The 21906-nt window shown below is 42.5% G+C and overlaps 1 protein-coding gene and 2 non-coding genes across 3 annotated transcripts in view; 1 reads left to right on the top strand and 2 right to left on the bottom strand.

The window, feature by feature from the left end:
* Window positions 1-356: 356 nt before the first annotated feature.
* Window positions 357-428, bottom strand: TRNAC-GCA (transfer RNA cysteine (anticodon GCA)). The gene has a single exon. It is a non-coding gene; the product is annotated as a tRNA-Cys (tRNA).
* Window positions 429-723: 295 nt separating this feature from the next.
* TRNAC-GCA (transfer RNA cysteine (anticodon GCA)) lies at window positions 724-795 on the bottom strand. The gene has a single exon. It is a non-coding gene; the product is annotated as a tRNA-Cys (tRNA).
* Window positions 796-986: 191 nt separating this feature from the next.
* LASP1 (LIM and SH3 protein 1) overlaps window positions 987-21906 on the top strand; it is a 29932-nt gene continuing 9012 nt past the window's right edge. Inside the window, exons 1-2 of the mRNA XM_072111550.1 lie at window positions 987-1295; window positions 13739-13833. Coding sequence (XP_071967651.1) covers window positions 1227-1295; window positions 13739-13833 — 164 coding nt within the window. The 5' untranslated portion in view covers window positions 987-1226. The remainder of the gene's footprint in view (window positions 1296-13738; window positions 13834-21906) is intronic.

The raw sequence follows: 21906 nt of genomic DNA, 5'->3' as shown, positions 1-21906 counted from the left end.
AGATTGGCTTCGACACAGGTGATCTATACATTTATTGGATGCCATTTATTTGTGAGAATATCTCATTATTTACCAAAAGTATAAATAACTATAAATAAAAAATAACAACAGTAAAATATCAATAAATTGTAAAAGAACCAGCACTGTGCTCACCCCTAATATCTGATACTTTACTTACCGAGTCTCAGAACAAACCAGGAACCAATTTTATTTTATGTGAAATGCTAACTCACTATTCTCATGGACCATTTATATGACCATGTTGCCCCTTGCCAAACTAATACCAGTCCCTCTATCTAGTGCATAATAGGGTGAAGTGGTTATTTTAGATAATAATAAAAGACAAAAAGTTAGTGAGGGGGCACCCGGATTTGAACCAGGGACCTCTCGATCTGCAGTCGAATGCTCTACCACTGAGCTATACCCCCTTTATGTCCGGTTTCTGATTCTGCTTTGTCCTCTGACACACAGCACAAAATCATCTAATCAGAATTTCCTCTCTTTTATCTTTTTTATCTTTTTCTTACTTTTTACTGTTACATTGGAGCTCTAGGATTTCCATGTCCCACTGAGAAATCCGGGCTTAATATAATTAAATTAACATGTAATCCTTTTTATGTTCAATTTTAAAACAAGTGTATGCTTATAAATTCAAAATCATAAAAGTGGATTATTAATAATTTAATTATTTCATAATAAGTGTGGGGAAAAAAAAATCTTTGAAGGGGGCACCCGGATTTGAACCAGGGACCTCTCGATCTGCAGTCGAATGCTCTACCACTGAGCTATACCCCCTTCAGTGATAGCGGCGCAGGAACTGACAGTATAGAACGCAGCATAGCGGCTTGCTTAGAAGGAGCCGCCATCTGTATATTAACCCTACGTACTTGTATACAGGGCACACATTAGCGGACACGTATTATACAAGCCCGTACAGTGACCGCAGTCTCAACATGCCGCTCTCTATTCATTTACTCTGACAACGGAAACGTGCGCGTCCCCGGCCAAAACCGCCCACTGTGTGCGCGAATTTGCGCGTCCCCGACACCCCCACCCTCCTCCTGTGTTTGTCACCGACAGCGCGGCAAAGAGACAGCGAGAGACTGCTGGGGAACGAGAGAGGGAGAGAGACTGCGGGAGGAAGGCGGAGAGGGCAGACAAGCTGACACGAAGCCTGGGAGACTGTAACACACCTGCGGCTACTGTCATCCATATCACCTGGCACAATGAACCCGAGCTGTGCCCGCTGCGGCAAGATTGTCTACCCGACTGAGAAAGTCAACTGCCTGGACAAGGTATAATACATAGATACACTGTATACACTAATGTATATGGGCGCAATACATATATACACTGTACAGACGTATATACTAATGTATATTGGCACAATACATATATACACTGTACAGACATGTACATACTAAAATATGTGGGTATAATACACATATACACTGCATATACACTAATGTATACGGGCACAATACATATATACACTGTATAGACATGTATATACTAATGTATAAGGATGCAATACATATATACACTGCACAGACATGTATATACTAATGTATATGGGTATAATACACATACACTGTATATACTAATGCATATGGGCACAATACATATAAACCACAGACTTGTGCATACTGTATAGTACATGTATATGGGATATATATACACAATGTAAATACATGTATATACTAATGTGTATGGGTGCAATACATGTACACCATATAGACATGTACACACCGTATACTAATGTATATGAGTGCAACACATTTATGCACTGTATAGACATGTACATAATGTATATTGATGTGTATAGGTACAATGCATATACACCATATAGACATGTACATACTGTAATGTATATGGCTGCAATGCATATATACACTGTATAGACATGTACATACTGTATACTAATGTGTATGGGTGTAATACTTGTATAGAATCAATGGACATGTATATAGTATATAGTCATGTGTATTGGTACAGTACATAGGGACTATATAGAATTGTATATACTGTATAGTACTGGGTACAGTATATGTGGGTTATACTATACATGATATGCACACACTATAGAGACCGATGCATGATATGTGTATATTGTATAGGTTTAATACCTGCCTAGGCCTAAGATCATAGAAACCCCAATGCCAACCAGAACAGTGATGGCAAATAAATTAGTGAAACATTTAACATTTTTCCCAAAAGTTGTGGTGTCTCTTGGCTGCCATACTGTATAGTGTAATGTATTGGGCCTGTACTGCAGTGTGACCCCGGTGTGTGATACTGGTGTAGACACATACACACAGACGGCTCTATTCATTAACCTCATGCTCGCTGTAGTATAATACAATAGAAACAAGATCCTATTACTCAATTCATTTTGCAATGAAGGCCCAATTACCAGATGAAATGCCTGTGTGTAGCAGCTGTCACCCTCACCCACAATCCTGTGCCGCCCTGCTGTCATCTGGAATAGCTACAGGTCTCTCCAGGTATCTGGTTACCTGCAACCTATTATCACGCCTGAGTGTCAGTAACTATCTAGAACGTATGTCACTTGCATATTAAATGTATCATTTGATCTGTGGATGTCCCTTAGAGATGGTATAGGGGTATGCACTGGATATATAGTCAGGTGCCTGTATCTCCTTCTGATACAATGAATACAATGAATGACTGTGTCCTTTGCCTTTAACACATCAATCCGGTTCCAGCAGTACATGATGTGACGGCTGCTGCTGGGTGGCGCACTTCCTGAGTGCCTTATTGCAGTCACTCCTCTTTCTAGGGCTGTGTCTTGTGCAATCCTTAAAGTACGGCCAGCTTTATTCTAGCGTTATGTGAACGATGCCCCCCGTGTGAATGATGGCTTCCGCCCTCCCCTTACTAGCAGCCATGTATGCGGAAGTCAGACCATCCTGGCATCAACGGCACAACACTAATTTTCCCAGAATTAACTGTTTGATTGCCTCGCCTGCTGTATCACTGTGTCTCACTGCTAAGGAATTTCTCCCCTCCCCCAAAATACACACATATTAGACCCCCAAATACAGCGGTGTATGGTGTACAGCTTTACCAGTCATATTGGTAACAATGCAATCTTAATCCGCTGTGTATTTACAGGTGCTAGAACGTATATAAGTTTCTGGCAAGGTGGGACCGCACAGCTATTGTCTAGCATAGGTCTACAGTACCTTTGTATTCGTGTCTCACCTCAACTAAAGGGGGTGGGGGGTAATCTGCAGTTATGCGCTGCTTGGGATTGTTGGAATTCTGTTTTCCTACAGGGGTTAAGTCAATTCATGGACCCCACCCTTTGCTAAGTTTGACCCTTGGAGTTCATTTTCCCAGGGCTAAAAAATCTTGCAGCAATCTCCCTCCCCCTCCCCCTGCTAAACGTCTCCTTTTGTGATTCGCTTCCGTTCATGTGAATAGGGACTTGTGTGTGTTTGTCTAAGTGCATGTCTGATGTTGCATTTTCATGTCTTCTTTAAGTTCACGTCTTACACGGTGAAACCTGTTGCACAATAAGTTTCTTCTGGTTAATGCTCACCGGAGTTGGAATTCCTCAGGAGTCTCATGGGGGATAGATAGGAAGACAGACTGGAGCGAGGAGACGCATTAACGGCTGTTTTCCGGCTTCAGTCTATTCAGTTGCCTTGTCTCTCCCATGTATTGGGGCTTTATTCCCTCGGAAGTTCATTGCTCACTTGTTTATTGTAGCCGCTGTCAGTTTCACACGACCATAATACGACCAGACATTGACTGCTGGATTATGGCTTTATCATTCACATCCTCGCGCCTCATGTTGTGGGGTAACGTGATTGGGGTAGTCCTTCTGTGGCGGCAACAAAAAAATTAGTTGTTCCATGCGGAGAATGGAGTCGTTCTATGTTTTTAAACGCAATGGGGAGCGGCTTGCCAGAACGCATATGCGTTTCCAGTAAAGCGCAAGCTTTCTGGAGAGAGCAGCACGTGTTTTCCATGTAAATATCATAAAACACATGCATTTTGACCAAATGTATAAAAATGCAACATGTGAACGCGGCCTGACACTGCATGTTAACAATGCAAAACACAAGGTTATCATTCCCATTCGTAAGAATATCGATTGAAACACATTTGCAATTGTGACAAGCCCCTCCTCCACGGACATTGCGTTTGAAAATGTGACATAGACGATGGGCGTGTACCAAGCCTCTGAAACACGTTCGGGAACGAGCAACGCACATCTGACCATACAGAGTTATACAGAATTTGGGACCATGCATGTGAAGTTGCTTTGTCTGATACATAGACCAAGTTTGTGGTAGCTATCATCCTGGTTTGGGCTTAAAAAAAAACAAAAAAAAAAAACATGAAAAACTATTCCAAAACTACTGTGAAGTTTACTGTGTGTAAAGAAACTCTAAGCAGAAATGGAGGTGGTTTTTCATATTGGGTTGTGAGTTTTATTTTTATGTATGTTGTGAATTGAATATATTTGTCATGTTTGTCTTAAAAGGGTCAACTACATCTATAGGGTCGGACTGCTCGGTCTTGCTGCCACAGATACCATACAGTATACAAGAGTATAGGGCAGTGATGGCCGACCTGTGGCACAGGTGTCAGAGGTGACCCACTAAGGCAATTTTGCTGACCTGCAGGAAGCTGACAGCATCTGGAAGGGGGGGGGGACTCTCCTGCTGAGAGACAGGTGTGAACAGTGTCCATCTCACCTCCATTAGTTAAGGCAGTTAGTCGGGCAGTGACATTCCCACCTGAACTAAATGTATTGGCGACTGTCACCCAGGGGACACTTGGGAACACTAGAACTGTGTCCCCCAGATGTCCTGTCAGTGGCAGACGGCTGGACCAATGCCCAGTGACTACAGGGGGATACCCTTACCCTGCTGCTAGTATTCCCACCGCAGTTACTGCTCAGCAACACTGGGAGAAGGGACCTTTTTGTTTTTAGAGCTACATATACCACATAATTATGGATTTTTCTAGATATGCCACCTGAGTTGTGCTTGGAAGAAGGAATTCTCTTTGTACATTTGTATCGCCACCCAAACCCCAGCCATATGCACAAGGTAATTTAGTGTATAGCTGCAAGATTGCCTAATATAAGGAATCTTTAGGAAAATATATTGATATATTATGCATTAGTGAGACATCTTGACCAAGGCTTGGATACCAGCTGATTAAAATCCCCCTACCACCCAGGAAATGCAGTGGTGGGAATAGCAAGTACCAGCACAATGATGCCAAACAGGTCCCGGGGGAAGAGAATAGTGGGCACGTGTATCTTACAGTAATGTCACTAAGCCAGTAGCCTTCACCTAATGGCCATAAATATTCAATAAGCAAAGTTTTTCTCCACATGTTTAGAGGTGACTGTATGAATAAGAGAACAGTAGATCAGATCTGCAGATACTAACTGATATTTCATCCATTGATCTTTTGTGTTTGGGGAGAGATCAAAGATGTCGGGGAGAGTATATTGGGGCTGGCTAGGGCCTGTTAGATTTTGATTTGTCCACTTTTTCGCTCCTGTGGAAGGGGTGGGGGTGTCTATTGAAAGAATCATCTTGTTTGATAGTCCAAGGTCCGTACCTGCAGTCTTTCTTGCACAGTTGGGGAGGCTTTGAGCGCTGTCCACTCTTTGCCTACCAGTGTCAGGAATGGCTCAGCATGGCAGGGACAACTGGACATTACAGATCTTAAATGTACTTGTAATGTAGAGTTTTACAAGAAATGACTTTCCATATATGAGCTGTGTGCGCTGGGGTGACCTTTAATGTAAATGTAGGGAGTGGGCAAGTTCTATATAATAGCGAACACTAGGATGACATTCAGAAGTCAACTATACAGCAAAAGAAAAAAAAAACATGAGTTTTCAGTTTCCATATTTAACTAATAGAGTAGTCGCCTGCACCTGGTGCAACTACATCTTCTAGCATGTCTTGACCAGTACATGCTGGGAGTTGTAGTATCACAATAGCTGTGCACATTTCTCTTTGCTGCAGAGTGATGGACGTCCTATTTATTCCTATTTTTAGGGACGGAGGCATTTTAATAATTCATTGCAGTAAAAGCGTATACTGACTGCTCCTGTCTGGAGATATAAGATAAAGGTGTGACTGTTCTGGCCCTGAACTTATAGGAGATATACGCAATTGAGGTATGATTGCATCACAAGCCAAGTTATTCATTCCTTACAGAAAATCTTCCATCAAAATCCAATATGATAAACCAGGGGCATTTACTCATAGCTCCAGGCACTGTGACTATGGTAATCTTCTTATATTTGTTATCCATGGCCTCCTTCATTCTAAAATCAACTTTAAACATTATGCTAATGACCCGGAAGAACTCTGGGGGGAGTTACCAGAGTGCCTCTACTACGGATTCACACATTGTTACACTGTTCTAAGCACCACCACCACTGATAAGTGTAATAGCCTTTGAAGCTGCCGCATAGAGGGGCTCTGCTTCACAAACTCATTAGAATAATTCTTTAAGTAAGGAAGTAAGCCATGGATGACAATTATATAAAATATTTCCACAGACACAGTGCCTGTATTTGTTAGTAAGTGTTTCGGGTTTATCATGATAGATTTTGATGGTATATTTACTGTATATACTCGAGTATAAGCTGACCCAAGTATAAGCCGAGGCCCCTAATTTTACCACCACACCCTGCGAAAACTTATTGACTCAAGTATAAGCCAAGGGTAGGAAATGCATTGGTCACAGCCTCCCCATTATATATCCTGCCAGACCCTGCCCCCCAGTATATAGCCAGCCCTTGGGGAAGCTGGAAAGGTGAGTTTTCATAGTATCGTAGTATATAAGGCTGGGAAAAGATGCAAGTCCATCAAGTCCAACCTTTAAGAATTAAATAAATGTTTTATCCCCATAACCCGTGATATTTTTTCTCTCCAGAAAGGCATCCAGGCCTCTTGAACATGTACATAGAGTCAGCCATAACAACCTCCTGCGGCAGAGAGTTCCATAGTCTCACTGCTCTTACAGTAAAGAACCTTTGGCTATGTTGATGGTAGAATCGCCTCTCCTCTAGGCATAGAGGATGCCCCCTTGTCCTGGTCACAGGCCTAGGTATAAAAAGATCTTTGGAGAGATCCTTGTACTGTCCGTTCAGGTATTTGTACATTGTAATAAGGTCTCCCCTTAGTCGTCTTTTTTCTAAACTGAATAATCCCAAATTTTGTAATCTGTCAGGGTATTCTAATCCCTCCATTCCCCTAATAATCCTGGTTGCTCTCCTCTGCACCCGTTCCAGCTCTACTATATCCTTTTTATACACTGGTGCCCAAAACTGTACACAATATTCCATGTGTGGTCTGACCAGGGATTTGTATAAGGGCAAAACTATGTCTTTATCAAGAGAATCTATTCCTCTCTTGATACATCCCATAATTTTATTTGCTTTAGCAGCAGCCGCCTGGCTCTGGTCACTAAAATTAAGTTTACCATCCACCAATACGCCCAAGTCCTTTTCAGCTTCAGTTTTACTAAGTAATTGACCGTTTAGAACAGTGATGGCTAACCTATGGCACGGGTGCCAGAGGTGGCACTCGGAGCCCTTTCTGTGGGCACTCAGGCCATCACCAGAGATGACTTCAGGTGTCTTCCTGCAGTCCCAGACAGCCCAGGACTTGCTGTGCACAGAGCTATTTTAAAGTGACAGCTCTACCTTGGACTATTTTCTGCTTTATTCGTGTCCTCAGGGGCTGGTATCAATGAAAACTGTGACAGAGTAGGGAGTATAAATCACAAATTACATTTCTGTGTTGGCACTTTGCGATAAATAAGCGGGTCTTTGTTGTAGTTTGGGCACTCGGTCTCTAAAAGGTTTGCCATCACTGGTTTAGAACATAATTATACTTTTTGTTTCCATGGCCCAAGTGCATAACTCTATATTTATCTTTTTACTCGAGTATAAGCCGAGTTTGGGTTTTCAGCATATTTTTTGTGCTGAAAATCTAGGCTTATACTCCAGTATATATGGTACTTTAAGATTCACTTTAATTGTTTACACTGGCATTATCCTTCCCACTCATTCTACCAAGCTTAATAGATATGTCAATAAGATTTTTTACAAATGTACTGGTTCCTTAAAAAAAAAAAAAAAAAAAAAAAGATACATGTGAATGGCGCCTTAGGGAGCACAGTAAAAATCTGATTATTAATGTTTATCTATGTAACGCGGTGTATTTGCCTTTCAGGTAGCACAAAACCTATTTGCTTAGGGAACTTTAGTTGTAGCTCGTACCTGGCGGTCGCCAACATTTGCTTGTTCTTTTGGGTAAGTGCCTACTGTATAAATATTGTCACCTTGTGCTTCGGGCCGATTCCTGGGCCTGTAAGACTGATGCTGTGCTCATAGCATTGCGGAGTCATTATTTTCCAGAGCGGATCTCTGCAGTGTAGTGTGTAATGCGATTGGACAGGTCGTAACAGCCTTGTACTTCTATGACCTGGAAAGAGTCATCTGCAAAGGCACATGGGCGTGCGCTCAATATACACTATGCTTTAGCACTGCCTGGATGTGTTACGCGGCACCGGTACCGTGTGTCCTGTGATTTTATATAGAAATGCCCGGTTTTTGGATGCACAGTATTTTACACTGTATGGAGGCTACTTGGACAATGTGGGTCTATCAAATGCTATCGCACATCCCCACGCATTTCTATGGGCTCATACACCTTCGCCGTTTTCCACTGTCTGTAGCTCCCTGTCAGAGCCGCAAATTATGCAGCAGCTCCTATTCCTGGTTGTCTGGAGTCTTTTCTACTGTCTTTGGCGTATAAATGGACTTTACAATTCAGGCCTCAAACAACGAACCACATTACTATCCCTGATCGATGAATATTAGTTAGCCAAAGGCTCATTCACCCGATGATCATCCTGTGTAGAATCGCCATAAGCTAGAACACACATTAGATTACTGCGGGCAAATCCCAACATGTCTTTGAGATCTGATATTCTAAAATGTTTGAGGGTAATAACTGGTGTAGACAAGACACCCCCCGGGCAACTGTTTTGGTGGGTACATTTGTGAGTTGGGGAGTGTATAGGTTCTGATGTCTGTCAATGCTTAGACGGTATCGGCATCTTCATTGTCTGCAGGGATCTAAATATTTTATTCTAAACCAGAACCCGCCAATAATGAAGTGGTTGCATAGTTAGTGAGTTTAAAATACTACGTATTTGTATATACTGTTTTGTTGTACGGATTCGCTTCTCATACCTATAACCCTGTGTATTACTCCTGGTTTCTGGTATATTGTGCTGCTGTTGGTCTTCACGTGATGGCTACTGCCGATAAAATGGTGAATGCAAAGGTCACTCTCTGATTCATTTGCTTATCAGACTGTCAGCGCTGAAATGGCTTTCGTTTTAACGTAGCTATTGTTTTCCCAGTTGTGCTAATATGATACCACAAGCAGTAGTTGGCATCGCCTCTCGTAAGCCCATATTCACAAGTAGCAGTATAAAACGTAGAAGAAAAACCTGAATTTTCAGTCAGAGAAATTTCTGCCGCATTTCACGCACAAACCAATTCTAATTTCCAATTCTAAATCCCTCAGATAGAGAGAAATAGTGGAAAATGACCATTATGGAAACAAATAAGTGTCTGGGTGTTTGCCATTTTGACAGTAATTTGTTATTTTTCCTTTAAATTGTGAACTGACTTGCCCGAGCCTCATGTGGGGAAATTTAAAAAAACTGCTCCATCATGCTGAGTAGGATGAACCTGCTTCTGCTTAAGCAGTGGCTTCTGGCAGTAGGTAGGTGACTACCTACAGGGCACACTGGTGACCAGCACCTGCTGTGGTGAGGTTGGTACAAAGTTTTGCTAATAGTATGCAAATTTCTCCTCTCTTTCCTTGAGAAGAAAATGGTCCCCCATGTTGGCAAGATTGCAACATGGGGGATGTCCAGTAATCGTCGTTCTCCTTCATATCTGTAGTAAGCTAGCATACAGCTCTCCATCCTTCCCTGTGTGTCCCAGGGCCTAGTTCTTGCCATTTCCACCAACCTCTGTGACAATTGTTTCTCCTCGACAGTGCCTGCTCCTCCTCAAGCTGAAGGATCCTCATCCTTGTCAGGTACCTCAATGGAGCTTTCACCTTTCGACCCTCTCCAACAACGTGCCCCCAAAATGATGTGCCTGGTGACCTTCGTCCTCTATCGTCCACTGATACATGGGCAAATATAATGAAAACAAGGCCACAACTGTCCCTACTCCCTAGTTTTGTGGCCATCTCGAAGTCCCTCAGCACCCTCCAGGCATATCACATAGGCTCCTTACCTTGGCTGCTGCATGACAAAGTTGTCCACAGTTTTTCACTGTAATTGCAGAGGCTTTTGATGCTCTAATGGCCAGAGAGCATTTCGTATCACGTAGGAATGGCTGAAATGAGAGACTTTTCAAGAAGCGTTGGACCTGAAGGTCAGTGGTGATACTGAGTTGTAAAGGGAGCGTGGCCACTAAGCTGATATTGTTGGCGCTCACAACCTTGTCTTGGTATGAAATTGTAGGGAAGTTTTCATTTGTGTATTGCACAGTACTGAAATACCAGTACTTGAATGGCTGCAGTGATCCAGTGATGGGGAGAGTTATCTGGTTTGTTCCTCTTAGCTGTTCATCCTGAGCTGCTGATGCACGAACATGCCAGAGTAGTTGTGAAAACTGAGACACGGTTGCAGGAAGGGAGCGGGAGGAAGCGATTGTCATTGTGCAACGTTGCAAATGTAAATGGGGTCTGCATTGCTGGGTGACGACTCTTATGGGGGTTGTAATGGCCGTCGTACGTGGTTACCACCAAGCCTCAGGAACACAGTGAACGACCGGTGTTAGATGAGCAATGCTATGAAGGTGATGCAGAATAATAACGTTGCCTCTGATGGAGGGCAGCCTGTGTTGTGTTAGTCACAACGCTCCTGTACAGGGAAGTATGTGTATAAGCCATTTCCTTTTATGTCTGAAATGAAGGTTGCGTTACGTTTCCAGCCTTCCTGTGACTAATTCCATAGATATATAAAACCTTGGTGAGGAGGACAGAAAACACTGACCTGGAGGGTAATAAATTCCTCATTACCTTAGTATGACCTCATCATAAGACAGCGCAGTATTTTTTTCAATGGTTTGTGCCACGCCTGTAACTTTATGGCTCACTACATACTTGTGGGAGGAATCATTGAGGCTCGAGTGCAACAAGTAACTGACCATGGGGAAGGAGCATATCCCTTGGCAACTGGATGTAAAATGTTAGTGGCTGAAAACAAGTCAGAGAATATCTGTCACCAGGGAATGGAAGAGATACCGTAATATCCAGCACTATAACAATGGGAAATTTGCTAGTACTAGAAGTGGCACAATTAAAGGAACACGACAACCACTACAACCCCACTTAACTATTACCCCCTTAGAATTCCCTCTTTTTTTGTGATATCTCCTGTTTACCTATTAAAAAAAATAAATCCTTCAAATTCATATGCAAATGAGTTAAGAAAAGTAAGTTACTGGGAGCGGCTGGAACAGTAGTGTTGCTCCAGGTACCCATGTTTTGGGCTCTACAGTACCCAGGTCCCTGATTAAAGATACGAATATTATCTTGCAGATCATATTACTTTTCGAGTTTTGTCCTATTCACAGTAAAGGGGATTGCTGAGGGTCTGACTTTAGGGACTCACTTGATCACAACAATGGGGCCCCCTAGCAATCTAGAGAACAGAGGTCCAATTCTCACTAATGGGCCGATCTGCAGGGTGAGCATGTGTCCTGCCACTCCATTCAATAGAATAGGAGTGTCGAAAATTGATAAGCAAAGAGCTCGATTGTCCCATTCCCTGTGTCTGCGAGTACCAGGGACTGGATCGGGTCCAACACGGCAATTGCCTTGTTCTTTTCTATCCTGTGGATAGGGCATAACTTGGGACAGCCGCTTTAAAGAAAATGCTACTATTGGATATTTTTTCTACAGCTCGCATTCCTATCTATGTATTTAACAGCCGGTATATCTGGCTTTTGATGGAATCTGAAAGATTCTTATCTTTAAAGGACATCTACCACCAGGATGAAGGGTTGTAAACCAAGTTCACTGACATACTAATGTGGGCCCCTTCTCGTAGGATCCGCTCTTCTTTTAGCTTCTTATGCCCTTGTTTTTTTTTATGAAAAAAAAGGCTTTCAAAATTATGCAAATGAAGCTGAGGGACTCCAGACGCAATTAACAACTATGTAGCATGAAGACCCTAGGGCTCATTTGCATAATTTTAAAAGCCTTTTTTGGAAACCGAGGGCATAAGAAGCTTAAAGAAGAAGGAGAGGGAAGAAGAGAGGGAGCACACACCGGCAAGTAAGTGTGCTTGGTTTTATCTTTGATCCTGGTGCTAGATTTCCTTTTAATGTGTCATCAAGCATGTTTCAAGTTGCAATAGAATCAAAGATGGAAGCATCTGAAATGAGCCTCTAAACTTGACTCCTCTCTGGCAAATTATAACTCTTTTCCAAAGTAATGTGATAATGAGCAGAGACTTTTTTTTTTTTTTTAACCATAAATGGATAGGATTTCACACGGGGAAAGGAAATTTCGTTATCTATCAGACTAGTAGTTTAGTGATGTGAAAGCTGGCATCAAGTTCTCTTTAACAATCAGGGACATACTATAAATATAATTTAACTATTGAAGGACATGATCATTGTCATCTCCACTTTATTCATAGGATTCTGATTATTAACCGTAGCTATCCACTTTTTGGCATGGTATGAAAACAGTCTCTGGCTATAGGCGGTGACATAACCATGTGCCACCGCTTGTCATAAAGGGCATAGCTTCCATTTGTAGCAGCTTTAAGCTATATTACTTGATCTTGTGCAATACACTCAAATTTGTAGAACTGTTCAGTGACGGATACATGGAATTTTATATCCTGAGGCTGTCTGTGTCTGGTGCCTAAGTAGAAGACCTAACTGCATGAAGGTTGATGTAGGTGTTCTTTCCCTATGGGTGAAAATCTAGTTTATTATATATACCATTGCCATGCCACCAGTGAACATCCTGCTGCATCTGGTAGATGTATAAGGGTTCTTATTGGCTCATATGTCATTAAAAGCGGAGCTGCAGTGCAAAGCATGGAGGCACAGAAGCAACCAGGACATCATTTCTCTACTCTAAGCTACCTCTATTTCCCAGTTTACCAGATTATGGTTAACATGACATGCATATTTTCTACCATAAAGAGAAATGGGTCCTAATAAGAGGAATTGGGAACATTTCTTGTGAAGGTTTTTTTTTTAAATATTTTAAACAGTAGTTCTCTTTTATTTCATAGCCAATAATGTTCTATAGTTGTATGTTTTATCATTCCTTTACTATTACAGTATGACTTCTACTACTCATAATCCTATTCCTTTTCTGCCATATTAAATGTCTAGATATGTCATATTCCAGCACAGGGTTGGGAGTTGCTACAAGTCACATATATACAGGTATATGGTGTACATGATAGTGTAGTGTAATATAGATCTTTAGTCCTGCTAGATGTCTGTCTCTCCAGCACACGCCACTGCAGCACCATTAATCCAGTATTTCGGCTTATAAGATTTATTGCCCACATGCATGTCTTGAAATGAGATTGAAATCCAAACAATTTGGCTCTGGTTTTGTGAATCTAGGTCACCTATGTATATATTTTTTTTCTCTTTTAGTTCTGGCATAAAGCATGCTTCCACTGCGAGATCTGCAAGATGACCCTGAATATGAAGAACTACAAGGGATACGATAAGAAGCCATACTGTAGCGCGTGAGTGACAAGTGACCGAATTTGTAGTCAGTTCTCTGCAGCTCACACGTCACTGCACAGCACTGCAGTAATGTGTACTCGGGGACATGTAAGCGGCTACAAAATGTGCCGCCCACCATATACATTTGCTCTTCTTTTGGGCGGTTCTTTTAATTTTGTAATATACACCCATTAATTATAAAAGGACATAATGCTTTGCAGTGACGGTACCAAACGAGAACTGTTATGCTTTACACCTTTGAAGGGTAAAGGTAAAGACACTTAGGCCGTGGTCCCACACAGTGTTAGAGTTGCTTTTACAGTGCATTTACAATGAGTTAATAATGTGCTGACTATGAATTTAGCAAAACAGATGTTATTACAGTGTAAAAGTTATATTTCCACAATGTTCACACATTGAATTGCGTTTACAATCCGTTAACAAATGCTGTGTGTGACAGTAGCCTTATTGCCAAACTTACCCTATAGATCGAACCTACTATTTGCAGCTTAAGTTGAACCAATCATGCACATTTATGATCTACAACATCTTCATTGGACATAGAATTCCTGTTAAACTGCCTTTTAATGGTGATTCACATATTTCAGTATGTTTGCATATTGTTTGGGGAGAATTAATTCAAAATACATAGTATTTTTCCAAAAATACACAGTGTAATATTAAGGCCATTTCCCATAGCAAATTTCTAGCTTTTATGATCTTCCATCAAACTTGATAAACCAGGGACACTTACTCATAGATCCATGCACTATGACTGTTATCCATGGCCTTCCTTCTAAAATCAACTTTTAAAACCATGCAAATGAGCCAGTAGGGCACTAGGGGCAGGCTGTTATACTGTGCAGGAACACGGCTTTCGCTCCCTTAGCACTTCCCTTTTTACACAGTGGGAACGGAGAAGTGCTCCTCTACACTGTTACAGCCCATGAAGCTGCAGCATGCAGGGGCTCTGGTAATGCCAAACTCCAGGAGCCCTTCTGGCTCATTAGTATATTTTATAAAAGTTGATTTTAGAAGGAAGGATGCTATGGATAACAAATATAAGAAGATTACCACAGTCATGGTGCCTGTAATCCATGAGTAAGTGTCCCTTGTTTATAATGTTTTCATGGTAGATTTCCTTTAAACCAAAATACAACCATCTGTATACTCTGGGCACCTCTTTATTTTTTGCTTTTTAGAGAAATCTCCCTTGTAATGTGTAAGTCGGCCACACATGACGTGCCATGTTTACTTGTGTATGTTATGACCATGAGCGTAGAAAGCTTCCCTGAACGCCAATTAAAAAGCCGGCATGAATTGTAGAGCACTTGTACAAACATTGAATCAAGTGGTTGGCATATGTAGGGAGGAGAAGACTGTGCCGCAGCCAACGCTTGCACTATTCAGTATTGATTGGCTTTTAGGACTGCAAATAGCAGGTTGGATAGGTCCAAGAGACGGTTCTGCCTTATTGGTATTCAATAGGGAGCACACGTCTGACATTGAATGCGGCTCCACGCTGTGGTAATGGTGTCCTGTCACATACACGTTTGACCACTTCTGGTAGACATTTTCATTGCCTTGGCTGTAAATATACTGCAGGATGAAGTGTCACTGTGCGGGTGCCAAAAAAAAAAAAAACATTAAGAAGAATCTGCTTAAAAGCGATGTTAACCGGTCCTAGTATGACAAACATTTTCATGAGGGCCGTTCAATCTAATAGAGATTTGGAACAAACGTTTTGGTTTTTTGGAGCTCCACTCATCTTTTCACGGTCTCTGATTGTTCTGCCCCATTGAGGAGCACCTTAATCCCGATGTGTGTAGAAAACCAGAGAAGGTTTTCCGGATTATTCTAGTACCATATGATAACCAAAGGTACACCGTGTGTACTACCCGTCACAAGAGGAGTCTAGTTTACCGGACATGTAATTTTTCTGCAGACATCGTGTGGTCGCGAAGTCTAAAATGTCACTCAGATGTCACATAATATACTGGAATGTTGTAGGCCCTCGCCGAAAATGTCACACACACTTTATATTAGGGGATCATCTTTGTGACACATTGAACCCTAACCCTAGTACTGTTACTTGTGAGATTTGAGGTAATCCTGCTAATACTAGCAATATATATATAATTTCACAGATGAGAAGTGAGACCATGTGCACACTGCCATATCACAGATCTCTGTGGTAATTATGGAATAGGACCTGCTCAAAGTTTTCTACAGCCTTTATACAGATGTTAAAAACTCGTTCATCTGCATAGATCCATTGAAATGAATGTGTTGGTATAGTACTGACAAGGTTATCCAGCTGCTCTCAAATATTGATGTGAAGAATCTGTACGTAGGCTGACAGTTCTTTATTTTGCGGCCATAAATTTCATCCATATTTTCCCAGAAGACCTTTAAATAGTATTTAATACAAATGGCATACCAAAAATAAGGAAACAACCTGACAAGCTTCCCCTATAGTGTTCCACAATTGTTCTGACCACAGGAGCCTCCTCTTTCAAGAACTGTGCTCCTCCACCTACAGGAGGAGGTGTTAGTGCAAGTGTCTGGACAGATTTCCCCCCCAACGACCCACCAGGTTCAATCTCTCTAAATTGTAGGGAAATCTGGCCTGCCCTCAGTGCTCTTGCATGTTCATCAAACATTATGGATGGAATTACCTTTGTACTGTTGCTGCTACCTAAAATGGCAAAACTGGTGACATTACAGAAGCGATTTTCTTTGTAAGTACATGGGCTCATTGATTTTCACTTTCCTAAAACACATTCAGCTTTCTGTAGAAAATCCCTCACCTCTGAGATGTGTACAGCGAAGTGCTCAGCTCCTTACATTTGCTTTAGGATCCCCTTTACCTGTAAGACCTCTGAACTGCACAGGTAGCTCATATACCATGTCCTCAGCCGATTTCAGGAGCAGCAATCCATTTGGCATGTATCGGCACTGTATTAAGCAGAATCAGGACTAAGCACACAAACGTGCTCGGTCCATGGAAACGGACCCGCATGCTGGTTAGATCTCATGGATCGAGTGCACTGGACAGGATTGCTTGCATCATAGTGAATTATGCTGCAATGAGTCCTATTTTGTCAACAGTAGTAATCAAACACTGTAATAAAACCTGTGCTGCTGTGTTGCTGTTCTGCATTTTAATAGGGAGTCCTTGCATCATATGTCTGGATGATGCAAGGACTTCTGCCCACTGCATTGTTCTTGGTCCATGGTACCTGACATGTACACGGGTTGGTTTCCATAGGCAAGCATGATTTTGTGCAGGCAGCCCAAGATACACGGTTTGCTGATATTTATGAACTATTTCCACAATGAACATTTGTATTGTTTTCCAAATCTGCATATAAACCGTAGACCTTTATAAGGCAAAAGACTATTCTTCTCTCAAAGTATAATACCGCCTGATATTGTTTATGTACTATTTTTGGATACTCCACTGCCTAGTGACAGCTGGTGTGGCCTCCCTCATGGTTCATATTGTCTCATCACAGGTATATTGCCGGCAGCCACCCACTCACACCCGGCTCCCACACTATGGATCCGTGTGCCAGTCGTCTGCTAATGTGGCATCTTCTCCTCTGCACGCCACACCTTTCACAAAGAGCATTGCCAGTAGTTATTACAGATGCAGCGAGATGATTGTCTAGAGCTGTTATTCACTGCAGCTCTTGTCATCATCTCCTAAACCGAAAGTATCTATATTCGCTCTGTAGATATTGTTCCCTGATTATCAGACAAGTCAATTCAGGAAAATGTCTGATCCTGTGTTCATTTCTATATCTTTTTGGGCTAATCCTCACATCCCGGCTATCTTTTAGAAAACTTTAATGCTGGGATATGTACATTTTTTTTTAAACAGGCGACTGGGGAGTGGAGTAGCCAGACATGAGACTACAAGTCGCGGCTACTCCACGCCCCAGTAGCCTCTTTACTCCGCCTACCATTTAATCTTTGGTGTGCAGCACCTCGCAGCTGTGCGCCCTCATCCGAGTCCCCCGGCATCTGCGGTGTTCTGCGCATGCGCAGTATCTCCGGCCGCGCAGCCGAAGGCCTGCTTTTTGCGCATGCGCAGAACGCCGGGGACTAGGACGAGGGCGCGCAGAGAAAAGAGGCCAGTCGTGGAGTAGCCGCGACTTGTAGCCTCATGTCCAGCTACTCCACGCCCCAGTAGCCGCTTAATTAAATTTACATATCCCAGCATTAAAGTTTTCTAAAAGATAGCCGGGACGTGAGGATTAGCCCAAAAAAGGGCTATCCTCACGTCCCATTCATCCACCTACCACCCGATCTACCTTTATAGGTAGAATCGTGGTGCTGGGTTCCCTTTAAGTTTAGTATTACTGTGTAATAGTTGTAGAAAGAGGTAGGGATTTGCTCCCACACACGTAGCGATTTCTACAGTGGGTGCGAAAAGTATTCAGACCCTTTTTAAATTTTTCACTCTTTGTTTCATTGCAGCCAATTGGTAATTGCAGTAAATTTTTTCTCATTAATGGACACTCTCCCCATCTTGACAGAAGAAACAGACACATCCTATGAGGGCCACATAGAGAGAGGTTGGGCTTAAAGGGGTTTTCCCACAAACTAAACTTGCTGATCAGTAGGGGGTCTCGGTGCTGAGACCCCTACAGATCGTGAAAGCGATTCGCATGACTGTTCTGCTCCATTAATCTCTATAGAGCTGACGGAAATTGCCGAGCCCCTCGCTCACACAAGAAGGCTTGTCTCACACAGCTCATGGCTTGGGCAGATGTCATGTTTGTTCATTTAGATGTCTGATGAACTTACGTACAGTTAAGTTTCTCTATCTTATGAGTTGTTAGAGGAGAATGGTCTATACGATTTCTATATCTGTAGTGTTTTGGCCCCTGGTATAACCGGCCTGGGCAGATAAGGTGGTAAGATGTAGAAGGCCCTGGGGCATGTCTCCTCCTGCCCTAATTGGCTGGGATGTATGGTTTGTTTTAATATTGTGCACAACCCCCTGCCATTGTTTAGCCTCATACCTGAACAGTACAGTTAGCAGGTTACATAGTGGTGGTCAGGGTGTGTCAGCACAGTTGTCTATGTCATTGCTGCAAACTACCATTTGAGGAGGGGGATGGTTGGGGGGGGCGGGGGGGTTTGGGAGATTCCAGTCATTCCAGGGACATGAAAGTTTTGCCCTCGCTCTTCTCTGTCAGGTCACAGGGCTCTAGGGTCACAGACTGGCGTCTTCCACTCTATATCACGCAGCTATGGAAAAATGTATTGCTGGAAGGGGAGAGCGTTTGTGTCGATGTGAAGATTTATCCTTTTATGACTTGGCTCAAGTTTTCTTTTTGATCATAAACTTTCCAATCCCAATAAATTTTGGTGCCTGTGAGACAGGATTCAAAACTTCAACCAGACACCATTCTCTGGTCCTCAGTTTGTGTTGAAGAGGACATGAAATTGAATTTGTACATGCTATATTTTGGGGGGGTCTGTACACACAACTTACAGGTCCACTGAAAATACATCACTACGATTGTCCCTAAATACTTTTCAGAAGAACGTTCGCTCCCAAGGAATGGAGAAAGAGTCGGCTAGATATGTCATACGTATCTAGTGTCAGCCGACTATGAGCAAGATAATCCAGCATGACAGATCACCGTTTCAGCACAAAATTGGCTATTCTGGGTCTAATAATGTTATGTGTATGGGCACTTTTCTCCATTTACTGTGCAGTTATGGTCCATTACAAAGTATCAGTCATTATATGTAGGGGAGGGTGAGCATTTATATTTAGAGACCGGAGACACGTGAGATTGAATCATTGAAATTCCATGGATTTTGAAATCTGCAGCAGAAATTCTTTTATGCTTCAGATATGCAGCATATAAATGGGATTTTCTGCAGGTCTGTGTGTCACCGGGCTTAGGTCTGAGGCCGGCGGCACACGTGACGTTTTGAACCCGTTTTTGGGCCGTTTTTAAGCAGTCTTTTAAATATCGCAAGCATTTTTTTTGTCCATTTTTCCCAATTACCATTATTATCATCATTGGGGAAAAACGAAAAGAACTGATGTGTTTTCAAAAAAAGCATGGTTTTTTTTTTAACGGACTGCTTAAAAATGGCCCAAATGTGGCTTCAAAAATCCACGTGTGCCACTGGCCTTAAAAACACAGACTTCAGCACAGAGGACGGGATTCTAATAGTCTTATAGACTATAGTGATGTATGATACAAGGAGTCCCTGCTTCCCCTCATAACGGCAACGTATTTTGCGCACCAACTGCGGTTGTGTGCTGCTGGCCTGAGGTCTAATGTACACAAATGTAAGGGGGACTGTGATCCAGCACCACAATTTGTGGCCAGGTCATGGTCCTCATAGACTTTTATTGCACCTGGTTACCGGGCAAGGAAACTATAGGATATATATTTTGCTGTATTACGGCACCGCCCATTCGGCTTTCAATGGGACACTCCTCACCCCTCCTCTCTCCTGCACCCAGCTGGATGATCGCCGGGAGAGCATCCGATAGGCCAGTGATGGCGAACCTATGGCACTGGTACCAGAGGTGGCACTCAGAGCCTTTTCTGTGGGCACTCAGGCCATCAGCCCAGGACAGAGTTCACCAAACAGGTTAAAATCCATTGACTGTTTAAAACTGCTTGAAAAGTGAGAAGGTGTTGAAAGAAGTGCATTATCTATGGAGGTCCTCCTGCTGGACCCACCGTTCTTTCTAAACAGAGAGACCCTGGAGAGAAGCTACAATGATAGACTGAATTTGCCCACTTTGTTTCAACTGTATTGGTGACCTCAAGGGGCCGATACAACTAAAGTAGTGGAAGAACAGGTAGCAATAAGTTACTGCTTAAAATGGCACATTGGCACATCGGGTTAAGTAAGTGGGTTTTGGTTGTAGTTTGGGCACCCGGTCTCTAAAAGGTTCGCCATCACTGCGATAGGCCTTAGTCTGTATTTGCTTATATCTATTCAGAGGGATACACTACCTCATGTATGGCAATCCCTTATTAATTTCTACATCTTCTGTGTCCTGTGAACCTTAAGGTCAGCTCTTCACTTTATATTCTGCTGCAATCTTTACTGAACCTTCTTCCTTTTTTTTTTTTTTTTAACTGGTTTCAATTTCTTGCTTATTTCTATGACAGGATGTGTATTTTTCTGCTGCGGGTTATGACGCCCTGTACTGACTAAGCATCAGCTATGCAACTCTCTATAAATAGGCATAAGGATTGGAGAGGATGTGACTGTGGTCAGGGAGGGAACGCCCCATTATGCTGCGAGTGGTCACCTATGTGTAGGCCCATTCGCTTCCTGTCACCCTGTGGATGGAATACAAATAGCCAGTGTTGCTACTTTTTAAGCCACCCACTAAGCTGTGTATGTGTCACTGTGTCTTATTCCATAATAAACCTATGGGAACAGCAGAGATTGTGTGAAAGACGTGACGGCTGTCAGAGAACATACACTCTGTGGCACTCCGTAATACAGATGCATCATGAGGCTTATTACAGACAAAGCTACACCAGGTCCAACCTGGAATACTTGTAAGGAAAAATCAGCGAACATTCGGCAGTGAATTCTCACAGATTTTTAAAAAGTGTGCAGAGCGCCCCATGCTGGCCCACACCGCCAGCGAGTGCGAACATTCACGCCCTTCAGTGCGATTATTTCACCGCTTCTGTGCCAGAAAATGGGTAGAAGCACTGATAAATCTCCACTTTAGTGCGAATTAAATGACATTAGAATTAAAGCTCAAAATCGCATATGATATTCCATGACCCCCCATTCCTGGGAGGGAGGTTGTTGGGGTGGTGCTCACTGTAAATCCAATGGGGCAGTGTAAAAGATCGTTATCTAGGGCTCAAAACGCCCTTATCAGTTCTAAGGTGATTTTCAAATTCACCCTTTAAGCAAAAAATGACTACCGGGATGAGAGCAGACACTAGGACACATCAGTCTCTTAGAAAATGCAGTCTCACCCCGGTACCGGTAGCCATTTTTGGATGAAAGGGTTAATTTAAAAAGTCACCTTAAAACTCATGAGAGTGGTTTGAGCCCTAGATAACGACCTTTTA

Source organism: Engystomops pustulosus, chromosome 6 (assembly GCF_040894005.1).
Source record: "Engystomops pustulosus chromosome 6, aEngPut4.maternal, whole genome shotgun sequence".
In the NCBI taxonomy this organism is placed as follows: Eukaryota; Metazoa; Chordata; class Amphibia; order Anura; family Leptodactylidae; genus Engystomops; species Engystomops pustulosus.
Note: the sequence above shows the minus strand (reverse complement) of the source record. Positions and strands in the feature narration are given on the sequence as shown.